Source organism: Phascolarctos cinereus, unplaced genomic scaffold (genome assembly GCF_003287225.1).
Source record: "Phascolarctos cinereus isolate Bilbo 61053 unplaced genomic scaffold, phaCin_HiC Scaffold_2;HRSCAF=192, whole genome shotgun sequence".
Taxonomy (NCBI): Eukaryota; Metazoa; Chordata; class Mammalia; order Diprotodontia; family Phascolarctidae; genus Phascolarctos; species Phascolarctos cinereus.
The window spans coordinates 342,672,277-342,699,970 of record NW_027555625.1 but is presented as its reverse complement, the minus strand read 5'-3'; the positions used below and the strand labels follow the sequence as shown (position 1 = coordinate 342,699,970).

The window sequence follows — 27,694 nt, the reverse complement described above, 5'->3', positions numbered from 1 at the left end:
CTCCCAGTCTCTTCATCTATCAACTGAGGAATAGTAGATCCATATACTACGTATTTTAAGACATTGTTGAAAAGGAAGTGTTTTGCAAATCTTAGAATGCAACAGAAATGTCAGTTGTTATTATTATAGTGGATTATGTTGCAGACCCACATACTAGGATATTTCATCCAAAACACAAGGGTCCTTGTCTGCTTTTCCTTATGTGTCCTGCATTATGCCTCATAATTAATGACTCTGCATGCAGTGAGGATCAATATGTGTGGCTTAATATCTATATCTATGTGTGTGTATGTGTGTGTGTGTGTATACATATATATATGTGTATATATATACATATATTTAAAATTGATATCTTTTATTTGTTTGTCTTTTACAATGAAATACTGTATACTCCCTCCATTCCCATTGAATCCTCCATTATTACAAAGTAAAACACTTAAATATAAGTGATGAAAAGAGCAATCAATGGATGGATGACTCCTTGTGCAGTCCCTTTCCTAGACCAAACTCCCTCTCCCTCAACATCCACCGATTCTCTGACTTGTCCCACTATCATCCAGTAGTTCTCATCTGTGGTCACCAACTTACTGACACGCAAAAAAAAGAGGGAGTTCAAAAATGTAAAAGGATATCTATAGATCCTACTGCCCCATCCTCTTCTTGACAAATTTGTCATTTTTTTTCCCCTTAAAACCAAAAGTGTGGTTCTGTAAATGACAGCAGCATCTTAAGCCCAAGGACAGATGTCCCCTTTTTCTGTGGGTCATGTTCCCACTTTCAACAGACCAGCAGCACAGGCTAGAAATACTGATCCATAGCAATCAGAATGCCTCTTTCTCATCATGTAAATAGTTCTGAAATCCTACCTCCTCCATGAACCCTTCCTGGCTCAGTCAAAGAATTGCTCCCATCCATTCACGGACTAATAATCACGGTTAATCTTTCTGATCTGCCCCACTGAAATACATCATCCTCCCTTTGTCCTCTGCCATTCAAAGGCACTGATGCTTTGGCCTAAGTGACATAACATTGTCATCTGGCCTATCTGGCTGTCCTGTGCAGGATTATCCACATTTGTTTGTCTTGTCGTGCACAGACACATAAAATTCAAGAACAGCAAAGATGGCACATGTGTGTCTGTGTGTCTATATGTACATGCATGCGTGTGTTTATTGACAAGGGGACATATGGAATGAAGAGGTTCTTTTGGTTCAGCCCAAATGCTATGAAGCATTTTAGAGGATGCTTACTGATGATAACAATGATAATGGAAAAGACCTGTAGAAAACAAAGGACATTTACCTTGGAGGTGTAAGTGTGACCATCAGAGCCGCAGACAAGGGAGGTGTGTGCAGAAGCTGTGCAAGGTTTGCACTTGACTACATTTGAAGCTCCATCCAGTGTTTGTGGGCCATGTTCCCCTTCTTTTGCCTAAGACTATGAAACAGAGAGACACACACAAAAGAGAAAAAAAAAATTAGTGGAAACCTCAAATAGTCCAGAGATTTTTCTTTAATGGATGGTGGGTGGTGAAGACACTTACTGCAATAAAGCCTAGACCCCAACTATCCAAAGCTTTTTGTTTTCAATCAAGCAAATTCCTATCCCTCCCCCCCCCAACACCAGCTCTCAGATATTCTTCCTGTCACCCTGAGGAGAAGCCAAGGTAGAGCAGATGTAGATTATAAGCACCTGCAGTCAAGAGTTTGAAAATGACTTTTTAAGAACCAGATAACCAAGTTGTAACTCCAGTCCATCAACAGAGTCATGAAAGGGGGCAGTCACTTGACCATCTGATCTGTTTGCTGTCCCAGAAACTGCTTCTGGGAGGGACACATTTCTACCATCTCACAGGGAAAGGAGAGCTGTTAGACGTTGTATGTATTAATGATCCAGAAAAAAAATAATTAACTCAAGAGCCCATTGGCCACTGAATAATTAGGATTCCCAATTAATTAAGCTTCACCAAGATAGGGGGACATTCTTTTATTTTATTTTTTGCAAGCATCGGCATCAATCAACAAAAGTTCATTAAGAACCTACTATGTGCCAGTCACTGTGCTAGGTGCTAAGAAAACAAATAAATGAAATGAAATAATCCTTGCACAAGAAGCTTACACTCTGGAGGGTGGGGTGTGAAAAGGAGAGACAAATACCATCTGTCATGTATAGATACAATTAAGATTTTCAAAACATTTTCCATTTGATCCTCATGATAACTCTCTAAAACAGGTGATATTACATTTTTCAGGTGAGGAAACCAATCCTCAGAATGGTCACACAGGGTTACACAGCCAATAAACATCAGGGCAGGATTCAAACTCAGTTCTTTCTGACTCCAAGTCAGTGGTGTTTCCATTATACCACCATACGCTCAACCTAGGATTAACAGGATTAATGAGGGGGTGAGACTGGCTAACCTTTGAGGTCCTTTCCAGCTCTAAGTCTGTGGGACCTAAGAAACCATCTCATGCAATCCTTTCATTTCACAGATTCAGAAGCTAAGCGTCTGAAAGGTTATGCTATTTGCCCGTGGTGACCTAGACAGTTCCAAAGCTAGGACTCAAACCTAGGCCTTATAACTTCAAATCCAGCCTTCCTTCCACCATATCACACAAAGACCAAGATGCACATTGGACAAATGTTCCACTTTTGAATCTGAGGAAAATGATATGTAGTCCTCTTTCTCTGTCCTCCCTGGGTTCTGTCCTCTAAGCTGAGCACAAAGCCTGTCTGAGTGGTGTAGATAGAAATGCATTCCTAAATACAACTGAATGACTTTATCACAGCTGTGGAAAAGTATCTCTGGATACATTTTTAAAGCAATTTCATTCCAGCTTGCAATTTGCCAAGCGATAAAGACTCCAAGGTAATGTCACTTTCAACCGTTAAAATAATCAAAATTCTATTCTTTCATTTCAGCTCAAGTTTTCTACAATTCTAACCTTTGTCATAATGATGTATAGTGCTATTAGGATAGCTTGTGTCCACAGAAGGAACCCCATCACAGTATCACAAACCAGTAAAATAAAAGCCTGTGGTCAAAGCTGTCATTTTTCTCTTATCAGGCAGCCACTCTCCCAACAAACCACATTTAGTAACTCGAGTAGCTTTCAGAATGAATTCAGCTCTAAGGATAAATATTACTAGGCCAATCATAAATATCACAGAGAGAGAGCCCTCATTGAGATTTGCTCACGTGAAATGATTCTACAGAATAGACACCTGCTCCAATACATGCAGGATATTGAGCAATGAATTCCCAATAGCACTTCAAAAAATTATCTTGACCTTAATATATTTTTACATTGCCTCCTTCCAGAACCTAGAACAGGCTTCTGTATACAGTAGAAATTTAAAATAAATGTTGATTGAATTACAGTGAATCTGCCTACTCAACCATCCTTGGTAAATTCATAAGTTATCAAATGGCATCTAGTTACCAACTACCTTTTTAGAAAGAGAAAAGGACATTACACTATACCTTTCCACCATCAGCTAAAGCCAAGAAAGCAGGCCCTAAAGATAAATACTGATTAGACCAAAGAGACAGCTTTCTGCTTATTAATAGGACAGCCCTGTTTTGATTCAAAACTGTTTTGTCCTTAGAGAGCAAGGGGAACCCTTCAGACCTGGACCAGATTGGCTAAAATGGTAGAAGGAGAAAAGTGACAGAAGGAGAGGATGTGGAAAAATTGGGACACTAATTCATTGTTTGTAGAAATGTAAAATGATCCAACCATTTTGGAGAGCAATCTGAAATTACATCCAAAGAATTATTAAACTACTCTATGGACACAATAAGAGAACATTATATACAGTAACAGCAATATTGTTTTAAGAAAGACTTTGAGGGGCAGCTAGATGGTGCAGTGGATAGAGCACTGGCCCTGGAGTCAAGAGGACCTGAGTTCAAATCCAGATTCAGACACATGATACTCACTGGCTGTGTAATCCTGGGCAAGTCACTTAACTCCAAATGCCTCACCAAAAAAAAAAAAGAAAGAAAGAAAGACTTTGAGCCAACAGGATATTTTGTCTATTATAAATACTCAAATAAACTATAAAGGACATATGCAGAAAGACCCTATCTGCATCCAGAGAAAGAACTGATAAATAGAAGAAGCTACAAGAAACCATCTTATGCAATCCATTCATTTTACAGATTCAGAAGCTAAGGGTCTGAAAGGTGACCTAGAAAGCTGCAAAGCTGGGATTCAAACCTAGGCCTTATAACTTCAAGTCCAAATACACACACACACACACACACACACACACACACACACACACACACACACACACAAATTTGTATCTAATGGTAGCTATGTTGGCAGGGGGGTAGGGAAGAAAAAAAAATTTATATAATACTTTTGGTGTATATTTTAAAGGAATAGCAAGTTGTTCACAGCAGATTTGCAGTTTCATGTATAATCTTTTTTAATTGTACTATGTTTTGGAAATGCTTGTTTTCTTCCATAAATTAAAAATTAATTTTAAAAAAAGAGCTTGGAGTATTAAGATAAGACATTGCCTTTTGCCCTCAACTAGCATTTGACCAGGCTTGACTGGAAGTATTAAGCAGAGGTTCAAGGTATAGCTCTTTTGAGCTCTCTTCCTCTTCCTCACTCTTTCTGATCATGCAGACAAGTAAATGTTTCTTGTCTGTTTTCTTTTACCTCCCTTCTCTATCTGGAAAACAAGAAAGCAGAGGATTTGGTGCTCTGGTTTTTCTACCTTGCCACCTTTTCCCTAAGAGGTTGGCACAGGACAGGCCATTAATACTCCTTTTTGGGCAGCTGTAGATGTAAAGCTAAGAAGTATAACATCAGTCTTTTCTCTCCTTTTTCATCTCCCTGTGAAAAATCTGAGATGTCCAGCGCTTTTTAGTCAAGGTAGATCTAACAAAGTCCAAGATGGATATTCATTGTCAATCTTCTTTAAATAATAATGTGTCGTATTTTTAAGATTGTTAAGGATGACGATATGTTCCCTTTACACTTCTTCCTTGCATGTGTGACTGGAAAAGGAGATGAGCTTATCATGTGGCAAGAGTGAAGGATAATCAATGGACAGCTCATATGATCCACTGGCATGCACAGTTTTAAAAAAATTCAAGAAAAGATAGATGGACTCCCTTCCCTATGACAGACATGTACAAGCACATAACCAAAAGTTACACAGAATGAGAAAGAATGATGTGTATTCACATCAAAAAGATAATAGGCCCAACAAAATATTTTAAAATTGTTAAAGATTTTATTCTCAAATTGTAGAAGTCATTTTTTGGGTTTCAGAGCCAGGAACTTCTATGAGTAGATATTGTGCTTGGTAGTCCTTGTAAAATACTCCTTAAGCAAAACTGTATGTTATTATTAATTTATGCTATATATTTATAGATTATATTATATATTAATATTATGAATACATTATCAGTATATTTTATATTAATTATTAAATGTATTAAATATAATGATTACATATTAATATGTTATATATCATATATTATAGATATTTATATATATCTTCTATGTCATATTATTTATTTTTATTTAGTAGGCCTCCATCCAGGAACCATTCTATTTACTTATTTTGATTTATCAACAATAACTTCCATAAGCTTTTGAGTTTTAAATTTTTCTCCCCCTCCCTCCCCACCTCCTTCCCCAATACGGCATGCAATCTGGTATAGGCTATACATATATATATTCCTATTAAACATATTTTCACATTAATCACGTTGTAAAGAAGAATTAGAACCAATAGGAGGAACCTCAAGAAAGAGAAAACAAAACAAAACAGAAGAAAAAAAATTGCAAATAATATGCTTTGATGTGCATTCAAACTCCATAGTTCTTTCTTTGGATGTGGATAGTATTTTCCATCATGAGACCTTTGGAGATGTTTTAGATCCTTGCATTGCTGAGAAGGGTTAAGTCTATCAAAGTCAGTCATCACCCAATGTGGCTGTTACTGTGTACAACATTCTCCTGGTTCTGCTCGCTTCACTCAGCATCAGTCCATACAAGTCTTTCCAGGTTTTACTGAAGTCTGCCTATAGTATTCCATTACACTCATATACCACAACTTTTTCAGCCATTCCCCCATTGATGGGCATCCTCTCAATTTCCAATTCTTTGCCACCACAAAAAGAGCTGCTATATATCTTTTTGTACATGTGGGTCCTTTTCCCATTTGTATGATCTCTTTGGGATACAGCCCTAGAAGTGCTATTTCTGGGTCAAAGGGTATGCACATTTTTATAGCCCTTTGGGCATAGTTCCAAATTGCTTTCCAAAATGGTTGAATCATTTTACAACTCTACCAACAATGCATTAGTGTTCCAATTTTCCCACATCTTTTCCAACATTTATCTTTTTCCTGTTTTGTCATGTTGGCCAATCTGATAGGTGTGATGTTGTACTCAGAGTTGTTTTGATTTGCATTTCTCTAATCAATAGTGATTTAGAGCATTTTTTCATACGACTATATATGGCTTTAATTTCTTCATCTGAGAACTGCCTGTTCACATCCTAACAACCAAAGACCCAAAGAGCTCTGACCCTCAACAAGTCTGGGGCTCCCTTCTTCCACTCCCCTGCCACCAAAAATGGTTTCTAATTAGACTCAATAAATGACTGTCTTCTGGTTATTATGAAGACAATAATCACAGGTCAGGTACTAATATGTCCAAGCTGAAGGTACATTTCACCCTTCTTTTCTGTATTTGAATGACTCCACCCTGTTATGGATGAAATACTTCTTGTCCACCCTCCTCTTTCCATTTAGGATTTCTAGGTACCAGACTACCCCAGAGACCATTCAAGACTACATTTTAAAAGTGGGGAAATGAACCAATAGGGGTAGGCAAGAAAACCAAAAGCCAATCTCTGATTTATTTCTTCCTCACCTTAACTTCATCTCTCTGATGAGCAAATGATCAATCCCCAGAAGTTGCTTTTCCATGGTGATACTAATTCCCTGACTTAGTGGGAATTTGCCCGTCACCATAAAAGCATTGCAGATCCTGGTGATATGAAAATTGCCCATTTGAACATTATTTTCTGAGTCTTTTGAAAAACTAGAGTTGAAAATATCACTCACTACCATAGGATAATAAGATTTAAGACTGGAAGGCACCTTAGAAATCATGTAATTCATCCTTTCACCTGATCATTGTAGAATGTGGGGCCCACAGAAGTGAGCGAGATGTACAATATCACATGGTTATGATCTCCATTTTACAGATGAAGCTCAGAGAGGTTAAATGACTTTCCCAGAATTATACAACTAACAAATCTCAGGTTTCCCCTGATCTAAACATTGTGACTATCTATCGCTCCAAAGGGCTTGCCACCCTCCCCAGTCTCTCATTGATTGGCTAACTACAGGTCCCTGCCCAAGCATCACTTAATGTTTATTTTTTTGGGCCCCCAAAACTCAGAGTGAATGCAAATATTAATTGTTTCTCTTTCCACCAGCAACCTTGAGGGTCTTCTCCTCCCAGTTTGATTTTTTTTTAAAGGGGCCATCCCTAGATTCACTTCTTACATAGGCCTAATCACTGAATGGATGTTGCCTGAGGCAAAGCAAGAACTTGGAAAGACCTTAGCTTAAAAAGGCAAAGGTCTCCCACTGCATTCTGGGCCATCTCCAGTAGCCCTGACCTCCAGAGAGAGCTCCAGCATCCTCCAGCTGGCTCTGGAGGAGAAAGTGAGGCTGGTGATTTTGCACAGCCCTCCTTCACTCAAATCCAATTCAATTGCAAGTCATGGCATCATCTTCCTGATGTCCTGGTTCTCTTGGAGAATAAAGGACAAACTACCACACAACCACAGCAACAGATAGCTGGCTGAGGCCATGGGATAACTCCACTCAAAGCCTATGTTCTGGACAAACGATAACCAACCTGAACTCAGATCTCAGTAATTAACATTCTTCCACCCCATCATATCCACCCCATCCCAGTTACTCAGAGAACTCAGATGCAATTCCTGGATCCCATTCTCCACTTCCCATGGACCACTCCCTTACTCCTACCCCTCTTGCTCCCCCCAATGCCATCACCCCCACCTCCTACTCTAAAGTTTCTCACCCCTTCTAACTGTGCTCTCTGGAATGTTTGCTCCATAGGTAACCAATTAGATTTCATCTTAAACATTTTCTTTTCTGACTCCTTCCATCTTGAAATCACTGACCTGGCTCCACCCTAAAGACACAGCTTCCCTGGTTACTCTTTCCAGTATGGATTGCACTTTTGATACATATAGCATATGGTGCCATAATGGTTAAAAAGAATATTAAGGGTTGCTTTTCCAGTACTTTGTGAAGCTCCTCCTGAGTTGGGTTGGGGTAGCTCATCCTGTAACTTGAGGGCATACTAAAGTCCTTTTCCCCTTATGTTGAAATACCATAAGACTGCTCATTATCTTGTAAGACCAAAAGAGTTGTTTTTTCCTTCCTTATCCTGTGTCCTTCAGTCCTTATCCTGTCAACCATCTTCTTCATCCTGTCATAAAATTCCTCCTTAACATGTAAGCAACCTTCTTCCTCATCCTGTTTGTCCTTGTCCTGTCCCTAATCTTCAATCCCCATAAAAAACCCTAAAATTATATCATCATTCTGAAACCCCTATATAATCCTGGTTCTCCCAAATATCATGGCCTGAGAGCATCAGGCCACGAGTGAGACGGCCTTGTAATTGTCTGCCCGAAAAGCACCTCCAAGCCTGCCCAGGTGCTTGGAGAGCAACCCCAACTGCAGGGCAAGAAAGAGCGGGAGAAGCTTACATACCTTCCAGTCTTGGCTGGAGAAGAGCTTAAGGTTAGGCAGCTTCCCTGTATGGGCCACCAAAATATTGAAGTTTAGAGAGTTAGGGGTGCTGGGACCCCAAAATCACAAACACTTGAATGAATTTGACCCAACCCTTCTTTCAGCCAAAGATAAGGTTTATTAGAACATCTACCATATTGGCCAGCCTCTAAAGGAATCTAAGCATTTGTACTGCTAATGCAAGCAGGGCAAGTCTTAAGAATCTGAGCCCCTTAATGGAGGCCAGATGGACCTTATATACAGAAAGGCTGTGGGGGGATCCAGGAGTGGCCAAATATTCTGGGGTGAGACCTGGACCATGTAGCCAAGGGATAATGGAGCCTAGATAGGATTAAGGGTGGGAAGTGGCCAGGGGCAATCTGGAGGTTACAGAACGGATTGGGAGATTGGGAATAGCCACAATGAAAGGCCAGTTGAGTGGATTACAACCTCAGGCAAACACCAGAGATTTGGAAAAAGTCCAGTGATTTTCTTCTTTGGAGTCCAGATCCCAAAGACATAATCTTTTCCTTTTAGGGTTTCAGATCCCATTCCTATCATTTATACTGTCCCTAATCTTCAACCCCCATAAAAAAAAATCCTAAAATTACATCCTATATAAGTCTGGTTCTCCCAAATATCAGGGCCTTTCACTAGCTTCTTGCTAACAAGGTCTGTGTAGCTTTCACATAATAAAGCTCCCAATGGCTACCAAGAACATCTAAGTGAATTCTTCCTCACTCAAGCTGTTCTCCTGAATCTGACCTCAACACTTTCACTGATTGGTCAAGGTTGGGAACTTTTAATACTCCTTGTTCTCTGTTTCCACTTCTAGCCTCTCCCTCTACCACCATCAATCAGTAACCTCTCCTCCTTTGAGGTTCATTCAATCCATATTTATTACTCAATCAAAATTCTGGTAGCTGTTACCTACAGACCTGCAGGACATTCTCGTTTCTTCTTCAAAGCATTCAGTGCCTGGTTCACAGTCTTTCTTTCCTCCCCAACTCCTGCTTTCATACTAGAGGACCTCAACATACATATTGATACTCTCTCAAATACCCTAACCTCCCAATTCCTCAGCTTACTCTTCTACCTCATTACAGTTACAGACAGAGATGGTCATTGATCTTTCCATCAATCAAAAGTATCCCACATCCATGTTAATGAAATCTGAAATTACTTTATTTGCTCACAATCTGTGGTCATTCCATCTCTCTCCCTTGAAATTCTAAAGCTTGTTCTTTGACTTCATCCTGATTTCCAATACCTCCATCCCTCAGTTCTTTTTCAGGCCATCACCCCTACACAGTCTGCATTCTCCTCCCTTCCCATTCTTCACCACTTGGTGAACTACTTCAACTCTATATTGTACTCTTTTCTCCAGTTCCTTGTCATTTTATGCTATTGAAGATCTTGCCCTTCCAAACCCAGTCCTGGATTATTACCAGCACCTGCTGCCTTCACTTTTACTCATATGCTGCTGAATGAACCTAGGAGAAAATTCAGCAAATGGTGCTAATTCTGTCCACTACAAATTTATGTTTCATAATCTCAACTGGGTACTCAACGGAACAAAAATCCTTTTAAATCTCCCTAATTATTTCTCTATCCCACTCACAGCATCAGTTTTTCAAAAACTTTTCATCCCTCCTCAAGCGTCACACAGCTCTCTCTACCATGACCCTCTCAGCTGAGAACTTTGCCTCATATTTCACTGAAAAAAAAATATAGGCCTATCACCTGGTTCTTTTTCCTCCTCCTCATCTCACATGATTCAAATGTCTTCACCCACTATCTCCTCCTTCATTCCTGTCTCACTTGAAGAGGTAGCCCTTCTCCTTGCCAAGACAACATACCCTTACACACACACACACACACACACACACACACACACACACACACACACACACACACACACACGCCTAAGTGATCTCATTTCATCTCATCTTTTCCAATAGATGTCCCCTTTCATCATTCTTACTCCTGCGCTTATATACCATCTCTCCTTATCTACTGGCTGCTTCCCCCTTACCTATAAACACCCCCTTATTTTCCTCATCCTCAAAAACCTTATTTGATCTGTTTGACCCTGCTAACTACCATCCTTTATCTCTCCTCTCTTTTTTGGCTAAACTCTTTTAAAAGTCTATTTACGATTGGTGCCTTTACTCCCTTTCCTCTAATTCTCTTCTTAAGTCTTTGCAGTCTGGCTTCTGACCTCACCATTCAATTGAAACTGCTCTCTACAAAGTTACTAATGATCTCTTAACTGCCAGATCTAATGGTCTTTTCTCAATCATCATCATTCTTAACCTCTTCGCAGCCTTTGACATTCTCAATCACTCTCTTTTCACTCTAAGTTTTCCTGATTCCAATCTCACCTCTATCTCTTCCTATCTGTCTGATTGCTCCTTTTCTGTTTTCTTTGCTAAATCTTCATCCAAGTTGTTCCTACTAATTGTGAGGGTCCCCCTGATACTCTGATATGGACTCTCTTCTCCTTCTATACTATTTCACCTAAACTCAAGTGAAACTGAAGATAGAAGGACTACTGATTCAGGTCAAGTGGCCCCTGTTAGAAGAGTTATGTGAAATCTCCTCTTAGACTTTAAACTCCATGTGGGCAGAGGCATTGTCCCTTTAATTCAATTTTTGTTATCTCCCTAGTTAAAGTGTCTATAATCATTGAGGAAAACTCAAAGAGCTACATGCACTCTTTAAGAGTATCAGCTCCAACTCTTCATTTTACAAATTAAGGACTAGAGAGAAAGGACTTGCATAAGGTCGTTCTCAAGTTCCTGAAAATGAAGAGCTTTACTGGAGGTATTATCTTGGTTCCCAGGGTCTTCTACAAGGCAGTTAACCTCTTCTGCCTAATCTGGGTGGCAAAGCTTAGATATAGTGTCCAGGCACCTCACTGGCTTGACAGGAAGGTTGTATGAATGCAACCTTCCTCAGGGAGGCCTGAGGCAGCTGTCTGTTCTCTTTCCCTCTCTGTTTGTTTAATGAATCACTGTTTGCATCATCTTTTATTGCATAGACTTTAGGGTCCTCTGGGCTTTCATCAAAGCCATTTTTGCTCATGCATGCTGTTTTCAAGACTACAGAAAAACTGACTGTGGCCAGTGGGATGCTATTTAATGGATGAGAAGGCTGCCACCATGGGGTTAATCTCAGTGAGTATGATTCTTTCAGTGGAGCACAACACATTTATCATCATTCTCATACCAGATTGTCTGACATTTATAATGAGTCAGCAAATGCAGACAGACATTCCAGGCGCCTGGCTTCTACTCTCCTGGGTCTGTCCCTAGTAAGCTTGCCACCACAGAAATTCTTAATAGAAACTCCCAAAGTATGTTCATAAAAGTCCCCAAACAGGACAGACAGCCCTATTTGAGAAAAGTTAACTACATGTAATGATGCTCTATTAGACAGCTAACCAAAAAAGTTTAAACACAAGCCAGGGAAGTGTGAAAGCAGCCCTCTCTAGGGAAAAAACTGAACCAAGGGTATTAGCTCATTATGTGACCTGGGTCAAATTGCTGAGAGGCAGTGTGGGGTATGGGAAAGTATTGGGAGAGGCAACCTAGCACAGTACAAAAGCACTAGCTTTGGAGAAAGATTATTTGGCCTCAAATCTTGCTTCTGCCATTTGTTACCCATGGGACCTTGGGCATATTACTTAAACTCTTTGGGCCTCAGTTTCCTCATCAGTGAAATAAGGGGATTAAATGGAATGGCTTCTAAATTCCTGCCAGGTCTAAATCTATGATCCTCTAATAGTGGGGTAATTAGGAGAGACTTCTATTCAAGTTCTACTTTAGATTCCTCAATCACACAATCAATAAGCATTTGTTAAGCACCTACTATATGCCAGTGATGGGAGCTGGGAATACAAAAGCAAAATGAAATAGCCTCTGACACATGAATTCTAACTTTGCCTTTCCTATTGTTTTATGCAGGCAGAAGAAACTGCCTTCTGGTCTTCTGTTTCAGCCACACTGATTGCTATCTTTTCTCATTCTCTCCATCTCCCATCCATTTGCTTTTTCTCATCTTGTCCTCCATCCCTAATTTTAACTCCCCTAGCCCAGTGTTATCTGTTAAAATCAATGTCCCTCCAAGGCCCAGAACACATACCATCTTCTCCACGAGGCCATTCCTGACTGCCTCCTACCTCCCCACAAGGTGAAGGCTACCTGTCCTTCATTACATTTCTCATAGCACTTTGTCTCCTCATCCCCAACACACACACACACACACACACACACACACACACACACACACACACACACACACAGTCTCTGTCTGTCTGTCTCTCTCTCTCTCTCTCTCTCTCTCTCTCTCTCTCTCTCTCTCTCCATTATTAGCTCATTAAATGCAGGGTCTGTGTCTTATTTATCTTAGTTCTATGTTCCTGCCACAGGGACTTGTATAGGTCCTTAAAATGTTTGCTGAATTGTTGTTAAATTTGATAAAAGTAGAGACTGAATCAATCAATCATCCCACTTCACTTAAAGTAACTACCTTGATCAAGTCAGAATACTTCTATTGACTTAATCAATCAATATCATTAAACTTTGGGGGAGGGGAGGCATCTTAAATCCATATGAAGTCAAGAAAAATTTGGCAACATATAAAGTTTCTGGACATGCAAAAACCAAAAGTTAATTAAAAATCAAAGGTGTAATGAATCTGAGGTGTTTCTGGAAGCAGTTGCCTGTGTTATACAACTTCACCACAGCCTTGGTTCTGAACACAAAACATGTGCACTTTGCCTTGTGCATGCCCTCAGGCCAGGCAATGCCAAGGAACACTGCTGAAATTCAAAAAGGGGTCCAAGTGGGAAAAAGTTAAAGAAACCCTGTCCTAAATCAATCTGGAAGGAGTGAAAGCCATTGATGAAATGAAATTATTCTACATAGGAAATATATTGGGACAAGTTGAGGAGACTCAGTCATGCTCTGTGGGGCTTACATAAAAGAACAAGCCAAATCAGAATCTAAAATTTGAAAGGTGGGACAGCCTAAGAGAGAGAGGGAAAAAAACAATCCAACCAACCCCTGAGAGGTCATCACTTGGGATCTCATGTCCCCTCCCTCCATTTGGATCTTGTGAACTTTGAAAAACATAAGATTTTGTATTTCCCATGGATATTAGCACACTATCCCCAGGAAAGTAGTAGCTAATGGTATCTACACCAAGAGCCTATGACAAACTGAAGAAAAGCAGCTTAAGGAAACTACAAGGAGTCCAGAAGGTGGCTTATACCTAAGATGAATTTTATGAGACCCAGGTAGGGCAAAAAGGACTTGGGTTATATCTTTGCCACACATTCTCTAAACTAAGCCTGCTTTCCCCTAAAATTTTATATATGTGTGTATATGTATATATGTATATATGTGTATATATGTATGTATGTATGTATGTATGTATGTATGTGTATTTATATATGATATACACTAGGGTTTTTTTGAAGGGTGTTTTTTTTGTGTCAACTGTTCTTATTTATCATATAGTAAATATTTGTTTTAAAAAAGCTAGTTATGTCTGATTGGACAATTGATGTCAACACAACCAGCCAGGGCTCACAAACAATAGTAGTAGAGAAATCATCACCCTTGGGGGTTACCCCAAGAGGCAGCTGCCACTTTTCTTCCTCAGGATTCTTGGGGGGCAACCCAGAAGTATTGGGAGAATAGCCCCAGAGTATGTGCTACAATTGAATTGGGAAGAAGTGAACTGAATTTATTGACCATGTCTCTCATGTAAGAATGAGGGGTAGAGGGGACTCTCTCTTTAGGGTATGAGGACAGGGACAGGGACAATAAGTAAATGGAAGGTGGAAGTTACAGGGAGGTATGTTACAGTTCAAAATGAGAAGGACTTTCTAAAAGTTGGATAACTCCAAAAATGTAAGGGACTACCTCATAAATTAGTGAGCTTGCATCACTCAAAGTGTGTTCAAACTGGAGGACCACCTGACAAAGATGGTGTTCAGGAACTGCCAATATTGGTAAGAAGACTGCCTCTAAAATACTTTCCAACTATAAAATTATATAATTATATGATTCAAAGGAATCTCTCATCTCTCCATTAGGGAACCCAACAGACCATAAAGATTCCAGGAAAGATTCTCAAAGCAATATCATCTCTTGATGAAAATTGCTTTCATAAATTCCACAGGGAAAATTTTAAAGAGATATAGTATAAACTAAGTTTGGGGCTGATAAAACAGGGGAGAAGGAATTCATTGTTGTTGAGGTTCATGGAAAAAAAGGCTATTTGCACTTAAGAACACAAGGACAACATTAAGAACAAACACTTAGCTACCCTGAGGAAAGCCCTATGGTATTAGAATCAGCTGAGGGCTCTGGGGATTTTTTTAGCTTAAAGAAGAGTAAAGCAGAATTCATATCATAGCTGTCTTAAAGTATTTGAAGAGCTATCAGGTGTCAGCTATCAGGCTAAAAGGGATTAAACTCATATTGCCTTGCCCCAGGCAGCCAAACTAGGAACCATGGCTGGAGGTGGCAATGAGGTAAATTTAGACAAGGATTCAAGAAAGATTTCCCAACAAGAACTGTCCAAAAGTAGAATGGCCTTTTAAAGGTCTTCAAGCCAAGGCTCAGTTATGACTTATCAGGGATGTTGTGGAGGGAGGATTGGGTCTCATATAAATCAGAGCAGATAACCTCTCAGGTTATTTCCCAACTTTGCAATTTTATTATTCTGTGTCATACCAAATAAGAAAAATAGAACATGCTAAAATCTCAAAGAGCATATAATCTAATGGGCAAAACATGTACATACATACACATTGAAGAAATTAATATTGTGCTATATTATTTAATAACCAATAGTTCTCTGTGATCCATCCTTTTCCTCATTTTGACAGACCCCACTTCTGAAGCCCAGGACGTTTCTGAAGGGCTTGATTAAGATGATCACTCCCAGCCCCCAAGGCATCTGTTCCTTAACCAGCTGGCTCCCAAATGGGACCTCCACCTTCTAACAGAAGCCAGCTTCTGTATCCCTTGTCCTTGCTTTTCCTTCATCAGAATTGGTGGTTATCTGGTCTACAAGAGGGAGATCCCTAATTGGGGTGGTTTTATTCTTCTAGATGGATTGCTAGATGTAGCTGGGTCTTATAAAGCAACTAGCATTCCTTAAGTGTCAGAGAGGGAAATAATCAGCTACATATGAAGGCCAGCCCACTTTCCCCCACCCCATGCATGTGTACACACACACACACACACACACACACACACACACACACACACACACACACACACACACACACACGAAGTAATAGGGAGGAACCGAAAACTATTAACCCACCTCCTTAATAATATGTCCACCAATCGAGATTGCCTTGCCTTTGCCAAGGGAGGTCTAAATGATGTACTGTCAGGACAATTATAAGGAAGACAAACCTAGGTTTAAAAAGCCCTGTTAGCCCTCATTCTGGATCTTTTGGCACAAATGGAAGTGGGTCAGAGACCCTTTTATGAACAGATTCAGCCTCCTATCAATAAAATGCTATCTCATAACAATATAGCATAAGCTAGATGATGATGGGGATAAAGGAAAGATCTGGACTAAAGGTTCTGGGAAAAATCAGAGAGTAGGAAAGTAAGCATTTTCATTTGGGAGGCAAGAATGAAAAAACACTTCAAGGAGAAAGTGGTACATAAGACCAGCCTTAGAGGAAAAAAAGCATGTCAAGAGATAAAGATGAGGAAACAGGGCACTTTGGGCATGATAATTTTCCTCATATCTTAACACTTTGAAACAGAAATATTTTACCTTGTGGTATTTTTCCTTACGGTACTCAATATATGTATGCTGCATGAATAATGAATGTGTTCACAAACTGGACAAAAGAAATAGAAAAACACATAAAACTAGCTTTTGTTAAAGAGGTTGCATAGGTTACACTGTGTCTTCAGATTCTTCCCTAGAGACCCATCACTTTGCAGCACAACCTTTATGGCTATAGTGGCTGCAAATTCCATTAGCCTCTGGAAACATTAAGGGTATCATAGAACTCAAATCAGCCTCCTGCTGGTTACTTCCCTGTTATTGGATAAATGGACCTTCAGACCCCTGTTATCTGGATGCCAGACAGATTATAAGCCCAGAGAAACAGGTCATCAATTATGGAAGGGCCCTTAGAAATCATCAAATTCAATCCCTCATTTTCAGAGAGGAGAAATTGAGTCTCAGAGAGGTTAAACCTTTGTCCAAAGTCACGAGTAATAAAAAGAATAGCAATGTACAGAATAAAACAGACATTTTCAGAAATAGCTACTGTGTTGATTTGGTTTTGACCATACTCATTTGTTAAAAGGGGGAAATCATGAGATATAGATATAATAGTGGAAGAGAACTAGAATTCCTTACAATCCAGCCCACTCATTTCATAGAGGAGAAAAAACTGAAGCCCACGGAGGCTGTGACTTGTTCGAGGCTAAGCCGTAGAGTGGGGACTGATGGGGGTTACTAATAGAAAGGGGTGGGAGAGGAAGCAAAGAAAAAAAAGGATGTAATGAAACATTATTATTATTATTATTATATTTTTTGAAATAAAAAGAGAGCATAAGGAAGTTCAGAAAGGGAGGGGGACAATCAGGGCAAGCTGGCTACTATCATGAGGGTCTTCCCCTCCCAGATTGATTTTTTTTTTACTAGGTAAAAAAGGCCATTCTCTGCTTCATTTCTTACTTAGCCTTAATCACTGAATGGGCACTGCATCAGTCAAACTGAGACCTGGGAAAGACCTTAGCTTAAAAAAGCCAAGGTCTCCCACTGCATCTTGGGCCATTTCGTGTCATCCTGATCTATATCTGGTCACTGGACCCAGATGGCTCTGGAGGAGAAAGTGAGGCTGGTGACTATCCTTCACTTAAATCTAGTTCACTTGCATAGTCATGGCATCACCTCCCTGCTGTCATGGTCCTCTTCAAGAATGAAGGACACACAACAACAAATTTAAGACATTGAAAAAAAAAACCTAAACCATACATAGCGAAAGTTCCTGATATATCACCCATCTTATGTCTCCTTCCTTCTCTTTGAGAAGTTTGAGCCACCTACAATTGTAAAATTGTAAGATGCACTTCCCTCTCCCCTTTTTGTTGTTGTTCAGTCATGTCCAATTCTTCATGGCCCATTTGGGGTTATCTTTCTGGAATGATTTGCCATTTCTTTTTCCAGTTTCATTTTACAGATAAGGAAACTGAGGCAAACAGGGGTTAAGTGACTTGCCCAAGGTCATACAGCTAATAAGTGTCTGAAGCTAGATTTGAACTCAGGAATATGAGTCCTGACTTCAGGCCCAGCACTCTATCTATTGTACCATCTAGAAGCCTTCTTTCCTCTTATTCTCTTCTAAACTCTCTTTAATATGAGACCACTATTCAGCTGAAACTGCTCTCTTCAAAGTCAGCAATTATCTCTTAATTGTCAAATCAAATGACCTTTTCTTAGTCCTCATGATTCTTGACTTCTTTGCAGCCTTCAACACAATCACCCTCTTCTTCTTGATACACTCTCCTCTCTAGATTTTCCTGAAATTGTTCTCTCCTGCTTCTCCTCCTACTGGTCTCATGACTCCTTCTCAGTTTCCTTTCCTGGATCTTCATCAAGGCAACAACTGTAGGTGTTACCCAGGCTCAACCCTGGGTCCTCTTCTCTTCTAGCTCTGTATTATTTCACTTGGTGATCTCATAAGCATCCATGGTTTCAATTATCATCTCTATGCAGATGATTCCTGTATCTTTTTATCAAGGCCTAATCTTTCCCCTGACCTTCTGTCTCTTACCTCCAATTGCTTATTGAATATCTCAAATTGGATATCTGATAGGTATCTTAAACTCAACATATTCAAAATTGAATTCATTTTCTTTCCCCACCTCCAAAAAAAACAATTCCCTCATCTGGAACTTTCCTATTGCTGTCAAGGGCACCATTATCCTCCCAGTCAACCAGGCTCAAAACCTAGGTGTCATCCTCAACTCCTCACTCTTCTCATTCTCTCACTCCCCATTTCCAATTTGTTACCAAGTCCTACCAGTTCTACTCTCCAATATCTCTCATATATGCCCATTTCTTTCCTCTAACGTTGCTACCACCAAGTTATAGGCCCTTATCGCCTCACGCCTGGATATTGCACTGTTGGTTGATTTCCCCACTCATCTGAGAAATAGATCTTCCTAAAGCACAAGTCTGACCACATCACACACACACATTCAATAAACCCCAGAAGCTGCTTATTAAATGATTAAATACAAAATCATTTGTTTGGCTTTTAAAAGCCCTTTATAACCTGGCTCTGTCCTCCTTTATAATCTTCTTATGCCTTACTCTCCTACATATGCTCTATGATCCAATCATACTGACTTCTTTGTATTTCTCAAACAAAACACTCTATCTCCAAACTCCATTCATTTTCACTGATTGTCCTCTATGGGACATTCTTTCTTTATTGGAGAATTCTTTCCTTGATTATTCACTGAGCTTTTGTCTCAGGTGTTTCTCTCTCCATCCAAATGATGAGATTACTGGAGAAATGACCGTCTGACAGAATCTCCTTTTTTATACCTATGGATATTTATCAAAGATTTGGAGACAAATCAATCAGTGAGCAGGTAGCTTTTCACAAATATCTGATTTGACTATCAAAAATACCCCGTAGGTTACCTGCTACAATCATCCCCATTTTATAGATAAGGAAACTGAGTCTTATAGGACAGAAGAGATTAGCACAGGGGATATAGTTAGTAAATGTTTGAAATGAGTAACTCAAGTAACTAACACTTTAATGGCATTTAAAAACTTTCAAAGTACTTGAGATATAATATTTCATTTCAAACTAGCCCTGTGAGGTTGTTTTTGTTTGCTCATTTATTTTTGGTTCCGTATTGTTTTGTCTAAACCTGGAGTTTCATCATGCAGGCATGTGTAAACTCCCTAAAATGATGCAGATTGACAACTATGTATAATTTATACTCTTGAGTTAGTTGCCTAGTACACTGAGATATTGTGATTCACATAGACAGTATGTGCCAGAGGCAAGACTTGAACCTAGGTATAGACTGACAGACTATCTCTCTTCTGTCCATTATCTTATGATGCCTCACTTACAGGTACTTAATGTATTATTATACCTATTTTAAAGATCAGAAAACTAAGGGTCAAAGAGGGACTTGCCCAAAGACACATACCTAGCAACTGTCAGAGGTAAAAATTGAACCTTTGATTCCAAGTTGAACACTCTATCTGTTCTACTACACTACATTGGAATGTTAAGTTATTTTTTAGTCATGTCTGACTCTCCATGACCCCATTTGGGGTTTTCTTGGTACAGATACTGGAGTGGTTTGCCGTTTCCTTCTCCAGCTCATATGACAGGGGAGAAACTGAGGCAAACAGGGTTAAGTGACTTGTCTAGGGCCACATAGCTAGTATCTGAGGCAACTTTTGAATTCATAACAATGAATCTATCTTGTTCCAAGCCTGGTGCTATAATACCACCTACCTGCCTCTGTGAGTACTTCTGGGAAAAAAAAATGTTCTGGAGATGGTCCTCACCACACATTATCTAATTCTTTTTTTTTTTCTTTAGCATTTTTATTTAAAGTTTTGAGTTCCAAATTCTCTCTCTCCTTCCTTTCCTTCTCTCCCTCCTCCCTGAGACAGTAAGTAATGAGATACAAATTATACACGTGCAATTATGTAAAACATTTCCATATTAGTCATTTTGTACAAGAGGACTCGAATAAAAGAAAAAAAAATAAGAGAAAGAAAGTGAAAAATAGCATGCTTCAATCTATGTTCAAACAATATCAGTTCTTTCTCTGGAGGCAGAAAGTATGCTTGATCACTAGTCCTTTGAAACTGTCTTAGATAGGAGGCAGCTAGGTGGTATAGTGGTTAAAGCACCAGTTCTGGATTCAGGAGAACCTGTGTTCAAATTTGACCTCAGACACTTGACACCAGCTGTGTGACCCTGGGCAAGTCACTTAACCCCAATTGCCTCACCAAAAAAAAAAAAAGAAGAAGAAATTGACTTGGATCATTTTATTGCTGAGAGGAGCTAAATCTATCATAGTGTATCATCATACAATGTTGCTTTGAGTGTGTACATTTTCCTGGTTCTACTCACTTCACTCAGGATCAATTCATGTGTCTTCCCAGGTTTTTGTGAAATTTGCCTGCTCATCATTTCTTATAGCACAATAATATTCCATTACAATTATATACCACAGCTTGTTTAACCATTCCCCAAGTGATGGGCATCATTTTTATTTCCGATTCTTTGCCACCCCAAAAAGAACTGCTATAAATATTTTTGTACCCATAGGTCCTTTTCCCTCTTTTAAATGTCTTTATGATATAGACCTACAGTAGTATTGCTGGACCAAAGGGTATGCATAGTTTAATAGCCCTTTGGGTATAGTTCCAAATTGCTCTCCAGAATGGTTGGATCAGTTCACAACTCCATCAGTAGGGCACTAGTGTCCCAGCTTTCTCAGATTCCCTCCAACAACCAATATTTTACTATTTTGTCATTTTAGCTACTCTGATAGGTTTGAGGTGCTAACTCAGAGTTGTTTTAGTTTGTGCATCTCTGATTGATAGTGATTTAGAGCATTTTTTCATATGACTATAGATAGCTTTGATTTCTTTGTCTGAAAACTATATGGTGATACCCTTTGATGATTTATCAGTTGAGGAATGACATATTTTTCTAAATTTGACTCATTCTCTATGTATTTGAGAGATTAGTCCTTTATCAGAGATACTTGTTGCAAAAAACAAGATTTTTCCTCACTTTTCTGCTTTCCTTATAATTTTGGTCACATGGATTTCATTTGTGCAAAAACTTTTTAATTTTATATAAACAAAATTATCTATTTTATATTTCATAATGCTCTCTATACTTTCCTTGGTTCTAAATTCTTCCCTTATCTATAAATCTGACAGATAAACTATTCTGTGCTCTCTTAATTTGCTTATGTTATCACTCTTTATGTAAATCATATACCCATTTTGATCCTATCTTGGTATACAGCATGAGATGTTGGTTTATATCTAGTTTCTGTTATACTGTTTTCCAGTTTTTCCAGCAGTTTTTGTCAAATAATGAATTTTTGTTCCAAAAGCTTGTATCTTTGGGTCTGTCACATACTAAATTACTATGATCATTTGCTATAATGTAATTTTTACCTAATCTATTCCACTGATTCATCACTCTATTTCTTAGCAATACCAAATTGCTTTGATAATTACCACTTGATAATACAGTTTGAGATCTGGTACGGATAGACCACTTTCTTTTGCATTTTTTTTCATTAATTCCCTTGATATCCTTGACCTCTGGTTCTTCCAGATGAATTCTGTTATTATTTTTTCTAGCTCTATAAAATAATTTTTGATAGTTTGATTTAGGTAGAATTATCATTTTTATTAAATTGGCTTGACCTATACATGAGCAATTAATATTTTTCCAATTGTTCAGATCTGACTTTGTTTGTGTGAAAAGTGTTTTGTAATTGTGTTCATATACTTCCTGTAGACTCCCAAGTATTTTCTATTGTCTACATTTATTTTAAATGGAATTTCTCATTCTATTTCTTGCTGCTGGACTTTGTTGGAAATATATAGAAATGCTTATAATTTATGTGGGTTTATTTTATATCCTGCAACTTTGCTAAAGTTAATTATTTCAAGTAGTTTTTTTAGTTGATTATCTAGGATTTTCCAAGTATAACATCATATCATCAGCAAAGAGTGATAGTTTAATTTCCTCATTGCCTAGTATAATTCCTTTAATTTCCTTTTCTTCTCTTATTGCTATAGCTAACATTTCTAGTACAATATTAAATAATAGAAGTGATAATGGGAATCTTTGCTTCATCCTTGACTGTAATGGGAAGGCTTATCCCCATTATAGATAATGCTTGCTGATGATTTTAGATAAATAGATAAATATTACTTATCATTTTAAGGTAAGCTCCATTTATTCTTGTGCTTTCTGGTGTTTTTAATAGGCATGGGTGCTGGATTTTGTCAAAGGCTTTTTCTGCATCTATTGAAATAATCATATGATTTCTGTTTTTTGTTTTTGTTTTTGTTTTGTTTTTTTGTTTTGTTTTGTTTTGTTTGCGAGGCAATTGGGGTTAAGTGATCTGCCCAGGGTCACACAGCTAGTGTCAAGTGTCTGAGGCCTGATTTGAACTCATATCCTCTTGACTCCAAAGCTGGTGCTCTATCCATTGCAACACCTAGCTGCCCCTGGTTTTCTTATTGATGTGGTCAATTATGCTGATGGTTTTCCTAATATCGAACCAGCCCTTCATTCCTGGTATAAATCGCACCTGGTCATAGTTATGATACATTGCTGTAATTTCTTTGCTAGTATTTTGTTTAAAAAATTTGGAGGGAAAATGCATTAGGGATATTGATCTATAATTTTCTTTCTCTATTTTGGCTCTTCCTGGTTTGGGTATCAGCACCATATTTGTGTCATAAAAGGAATTTGGTAGGACTCCTTCTTTGCCTATTTTTCCAAATACTTTATAAATTATTGAGATTAATTGGTCTTTAAATGTTAGAATTTGCTTGTGAATCCATCTGGTCCCGGGGATTTTTCTTAGGAAGTTCATTTATGGCTCATTCAATGTCGTTCTCTAAGATTGGGTTATTTAAGTATTTTATTTCTTCTTCTGTTCATCTGGGTAACATATTTCTGTAGATATTCATGCATTTCATTTAAATTGTCAAATTTATGGGCATATAATTGGGCAAAAAAGCTCCTAACAATTGTCTAAATTTCCTCTTCATTGGTGGTGAATTCACCCCTTTCATTTTTGATACTAGTAATTTGGTTTTCTTCTTTCTTTTTAAAATCAAATTAACCAATGGTGCATCTATTTTATAAATAAAATAAAATTAATAAGTTAATTTAATTAATAATAAATTAATTTAATATTAATTATTAGTTAATATTACCTTAAAATTAATGGTTATTAATTTAGTGTTTCACTGGGAATTTAAAATTTTTTTCTATTTTTTTAGTTGCATACCCAATTCATTGATATGCTTTTTCTATTTTACTGATATAATCAATTAGAGATATAAATTTTCCCATAAGTACCTCTTTGGCTGCATCCCATAAATTTTGGTGCGTTGTCTCATTGTTGTTATTTTCTTAAATGAAATTATTGATTGTTTTTATGATTTGTTCTTTGTCTCACTTTTTTGGGGGGTTAGATTATTTAATTTCCAATTAATTTTAATTTCTTTCCAGTATCTATTATTTGAGTATAATTTTTATTTTATTATGATTTGAAAAGGATGTATTTATTATTTCTGATATTTTGCATATAGTTGTGAGGTCTTCATGCCCTAAAACATGGTCAATTGTTGTGTAGTTGCCATGTACTTCTGAGAAAAGGGTATATTCCTTTCTATTCTCACTTAATTTTCTCCAGAGATCTATCACATCTAACTTTTCCAGAATTAAATTCACCTCTTTAACTTCTTTCTTTTTTTATTTTTTGGCTAGAATTATCTAGTTCTCAGATGGGGAAGCTAAGTTTCCCCCACAAGTATAATTTTATTATCTATTTCCTCCTGTAACTCATTCAATTCTCTTTCAAAAACTTAGATGCTATACCATTTGGTGCATATATGTTTGGTATTGATATGATCTCTTGTCTATGGAAACTTTCAGCAAGATACAGTTTCCTTCCTTAACTCTTTTAATTAGATCTATTTTTGCTTTTGCTTTGTCTAAGATCATAATTGCTACCCCTGCTTTCTTTGCTTCAGCTGCAGCATAATAGATTCTGCTCTAGACCTTTACCTTTACCCTGTAGCTCTCTGCTTCAAAAGTGTTTCATGTAAACAACATATTGTAGGATTCTGGTTTTTAATTCATTCTGCTACCCACTTCCATTTTATGGGTGAGTCCATCCCATTCACATTCATAATTATGACTAATTGTATTTCCCTCCATGCTATTTCTCTCTCTCTTACTCCACACCCTTTGCATCCTTCCAAGTGTTTTACTTCCCCAATGTACCCTTTCTTTTGTCAATCCCCCAATCTCCTTTCTATTATTCCTGTCCCTTTTTACTTCCTTACAGAGTAATAGATTTCTATATAGAGAGTACATATAGATTTCTATTATACATATATATATATATATATATATTGATTTCTATATCCACCTGAGTGTGTTATTCCATATTTGAGCCAATTTTGATAAGAATGAGTTTTAAGTTTTATCCCACCACTACCACCACCACTACCACCACCACCCCATCTTCCCCTCCATTATAATAGCTTTTTCATACCTCTTTTATGTGGGATAATTTACTCCATTTAATCCCCCCCTCAATTCCTCTCCTTGTGCAATTTTATTTCTCTTCCCTTTATTTTTTGGAAGGAGTATCACCCCATCAAAGTCACCTGATATCCACACCCTGTGTCCACCATTAATTGCTGTTATAGTAATAAAATTGTTGAATTACAAATATTATCCTACTATATAGGAATATAAAGAGTTTAAACTTATTGAATTTCATATGCTTTCTCTTTCTTTTTTCTTTTTTACCTTTTTGCATTTTTCTTGAGTCTTGCATTTGGAGGTTATTTATTTATTATTATTATCATCATTATTATTATTATTATTAGTGTTAGTATTAGTATTCAGCTCTGGTCTTTTAATTAGAAATGCTTGAAAGTTTTTTATTTCACTAAATATCCATTTTCCCCCCTTAAAGATTATATTCAATTTTACAGAGTAATTGATTCTTGGTTGTGATCCTAATTCCTTTGCCTTCCAGTATATCATATTCCAAGCCTACTGGTTCTTTAATATGGAAGCTGCCAAATCCCATGTAATCCTGACTGTAATTCCATGATATTTGAATTGTTTCTTTTTGGCTGCTTGCAATACTTTCTCCTCGATCTGGAATTTGGCTATGATGTTCTTGGAAGTTTTCATTTTAGGATCTTTCAGGTGGTGATTGGTGGATTCTTTCCATTTTTATTTTCCCTCTGGTTGTAGTATATCGGGGCAGTTTTCTTTGATAATTTCTTGAAAGATGTTGTCCAGGATTTTTTTTATCCTTACTTTCAAGCAGTCTGATAATTCTCAAACTACCTTTCCTAGATCAATTTTCTAGGTCAGTTGTTTTTCTGATGAGAAATTTTACATTTTTTTCTATTTGTTTTTACTTTTGAGGATTTTGTTTTATTGTATCTTGATGTCTCATAGTCATTAGTTTCCACTTGATTAATTCTAATTTTTAAGGATTTTCAGTAGGCTTTTGTACTTCCTTTTCCATTTGAACAATTCTTTTTCTTTTCCCAATCTTTCTTCTATTTCTTTAATTTGCTTTGTAAAAGCCCTTTTAAGCTCCTTCCTGCTCCTAGATCAGTTCTGAGGTGGTTTTCTAGTTGTTGGGAGTTTTTTTTGGGGGGGATGGGGGAATTTCGGAGGGCTTCAGAGAGTTCCTTCCTCACTTTGCCACGTTCTGCAAGTTCTACACACCTAGCTAAATTCAATGTCTTCCTCAGTCCTCATCCTTCTTGACTTCTCTGCAGTCTTTCACACTATAGAGTGCCTCCTTCTCTTTGATATTCTTTTTTCTCTAGGTTTTTGGGACGCTGCTTTCTTCTACTTCTCCTTTTGCCCGTGAAACTGTTCCTTCTCAGTTTCCTTTGCTAGATACTCATCAAGGTCACAACTAACTATAGGTGTCCCACAAAGCTCTATCCTGAGCCCTCTATACTACTTCACCTTCTGACACTTAGCTGATGAGGGTCTATAGCAGGATAGTAACAGCGTTAGAGGAAAGAAGGGAGCATGTATTGGAGATGTTACCAAGGTAGAAATGATGACTAATTGGATATGGGAATGGGAAAAAGGTTGAGATACAATGAAAAGTTGAGGATGACACTTCGACTGTGAGGCTGGGAGACTAGAAGGGTGGTGGTGCCCTGTTCAGCAATCGGGAAGTTAGGAAGAGGGGAGGATTTTGGGGAAAAGATAACAAGTTCAGTTTCGGACATGTTGATTTTAACATGTCTATAACACAACCAGTTCAAGATACCTAATAGGCAGACAGTTGGAGATGTGAGACTGGAAGTTGGGACAGAGCTTAGGGCTGGGCAAGTAGATCCAAAAGTAGATCTGCATAGGGATGATAATTCAATCCAGAGTAGCTGATCAGATCAAGTGAAATTGTATAGAGGGAGAAGAGAGCCCAGGACAGAATCTTCAGGGACCATTATGGTTATCAAGTATAACATTGATTAAGATGCAGAAAGGAAAGAGAAGTAAAAGTCACACAAGCAGGAAGAGAATAAGGAGAGAGCAGTGTCAGGAAAACCTAGAAAGAAGGAGCAAGATTGACAGCATCAAAGGCTGAAGGGGTCAAAAGGATAAAAATGGATTAAATATCATTAGATTCAACAACCGAAGTGATCATTAGTAACTTTGCACAGTGTTCTTGTCAATTTTGGGTCACCTCCATATCCAACAAGACACTAGAGCAGAATGTATGAATTATGGGAATGTTATGTGTGGAGAGCACAAGGAAAGTAAAATATATATTCCCTACTCTAGAGAAGCTTGCATTAAAAATTGGATCTTGTTCTGGTCCCCCTGGTCACCCGCAACCCTTCCAGATAGTATAGTAAGTTTATAAGTAGCCAATATAGTAAGTATTATAGTACTAATACAATATACAATATACAATATACTTATTCAATACTTATGCAATATACAATAAGTAGCCAGTTCAAACTAACAACAGCAGGAAGTAAGATTGCAAAGGAGAACCTAAACGTCACTTAATGG

General features: G+C 38.0%; 1 protein-coding gene across 1 annotated transcript in view; it reads right to left on the bottom strand.

Moving 5' to 3' along the window:
* SPOCK1 (SPARC (osteonectin), cwcv and kazal like domains proteoglycan 1) overlaps window positions 1-27,694 on the bottom strand; it is a 745,062-nt gene that overhangs the window by 212,276 nt on the left and 505,092 nt on the right. Inside the window, 2 exon segments of the mRNA XM_078150357.1 lie at window positions 1,303-1,397; window positions 1,400-1,437. Coding sequence (XP_078006483.1) covers window positions 1,303-1,397; window positions 1,400-1,437 — 133 coding nt within the window.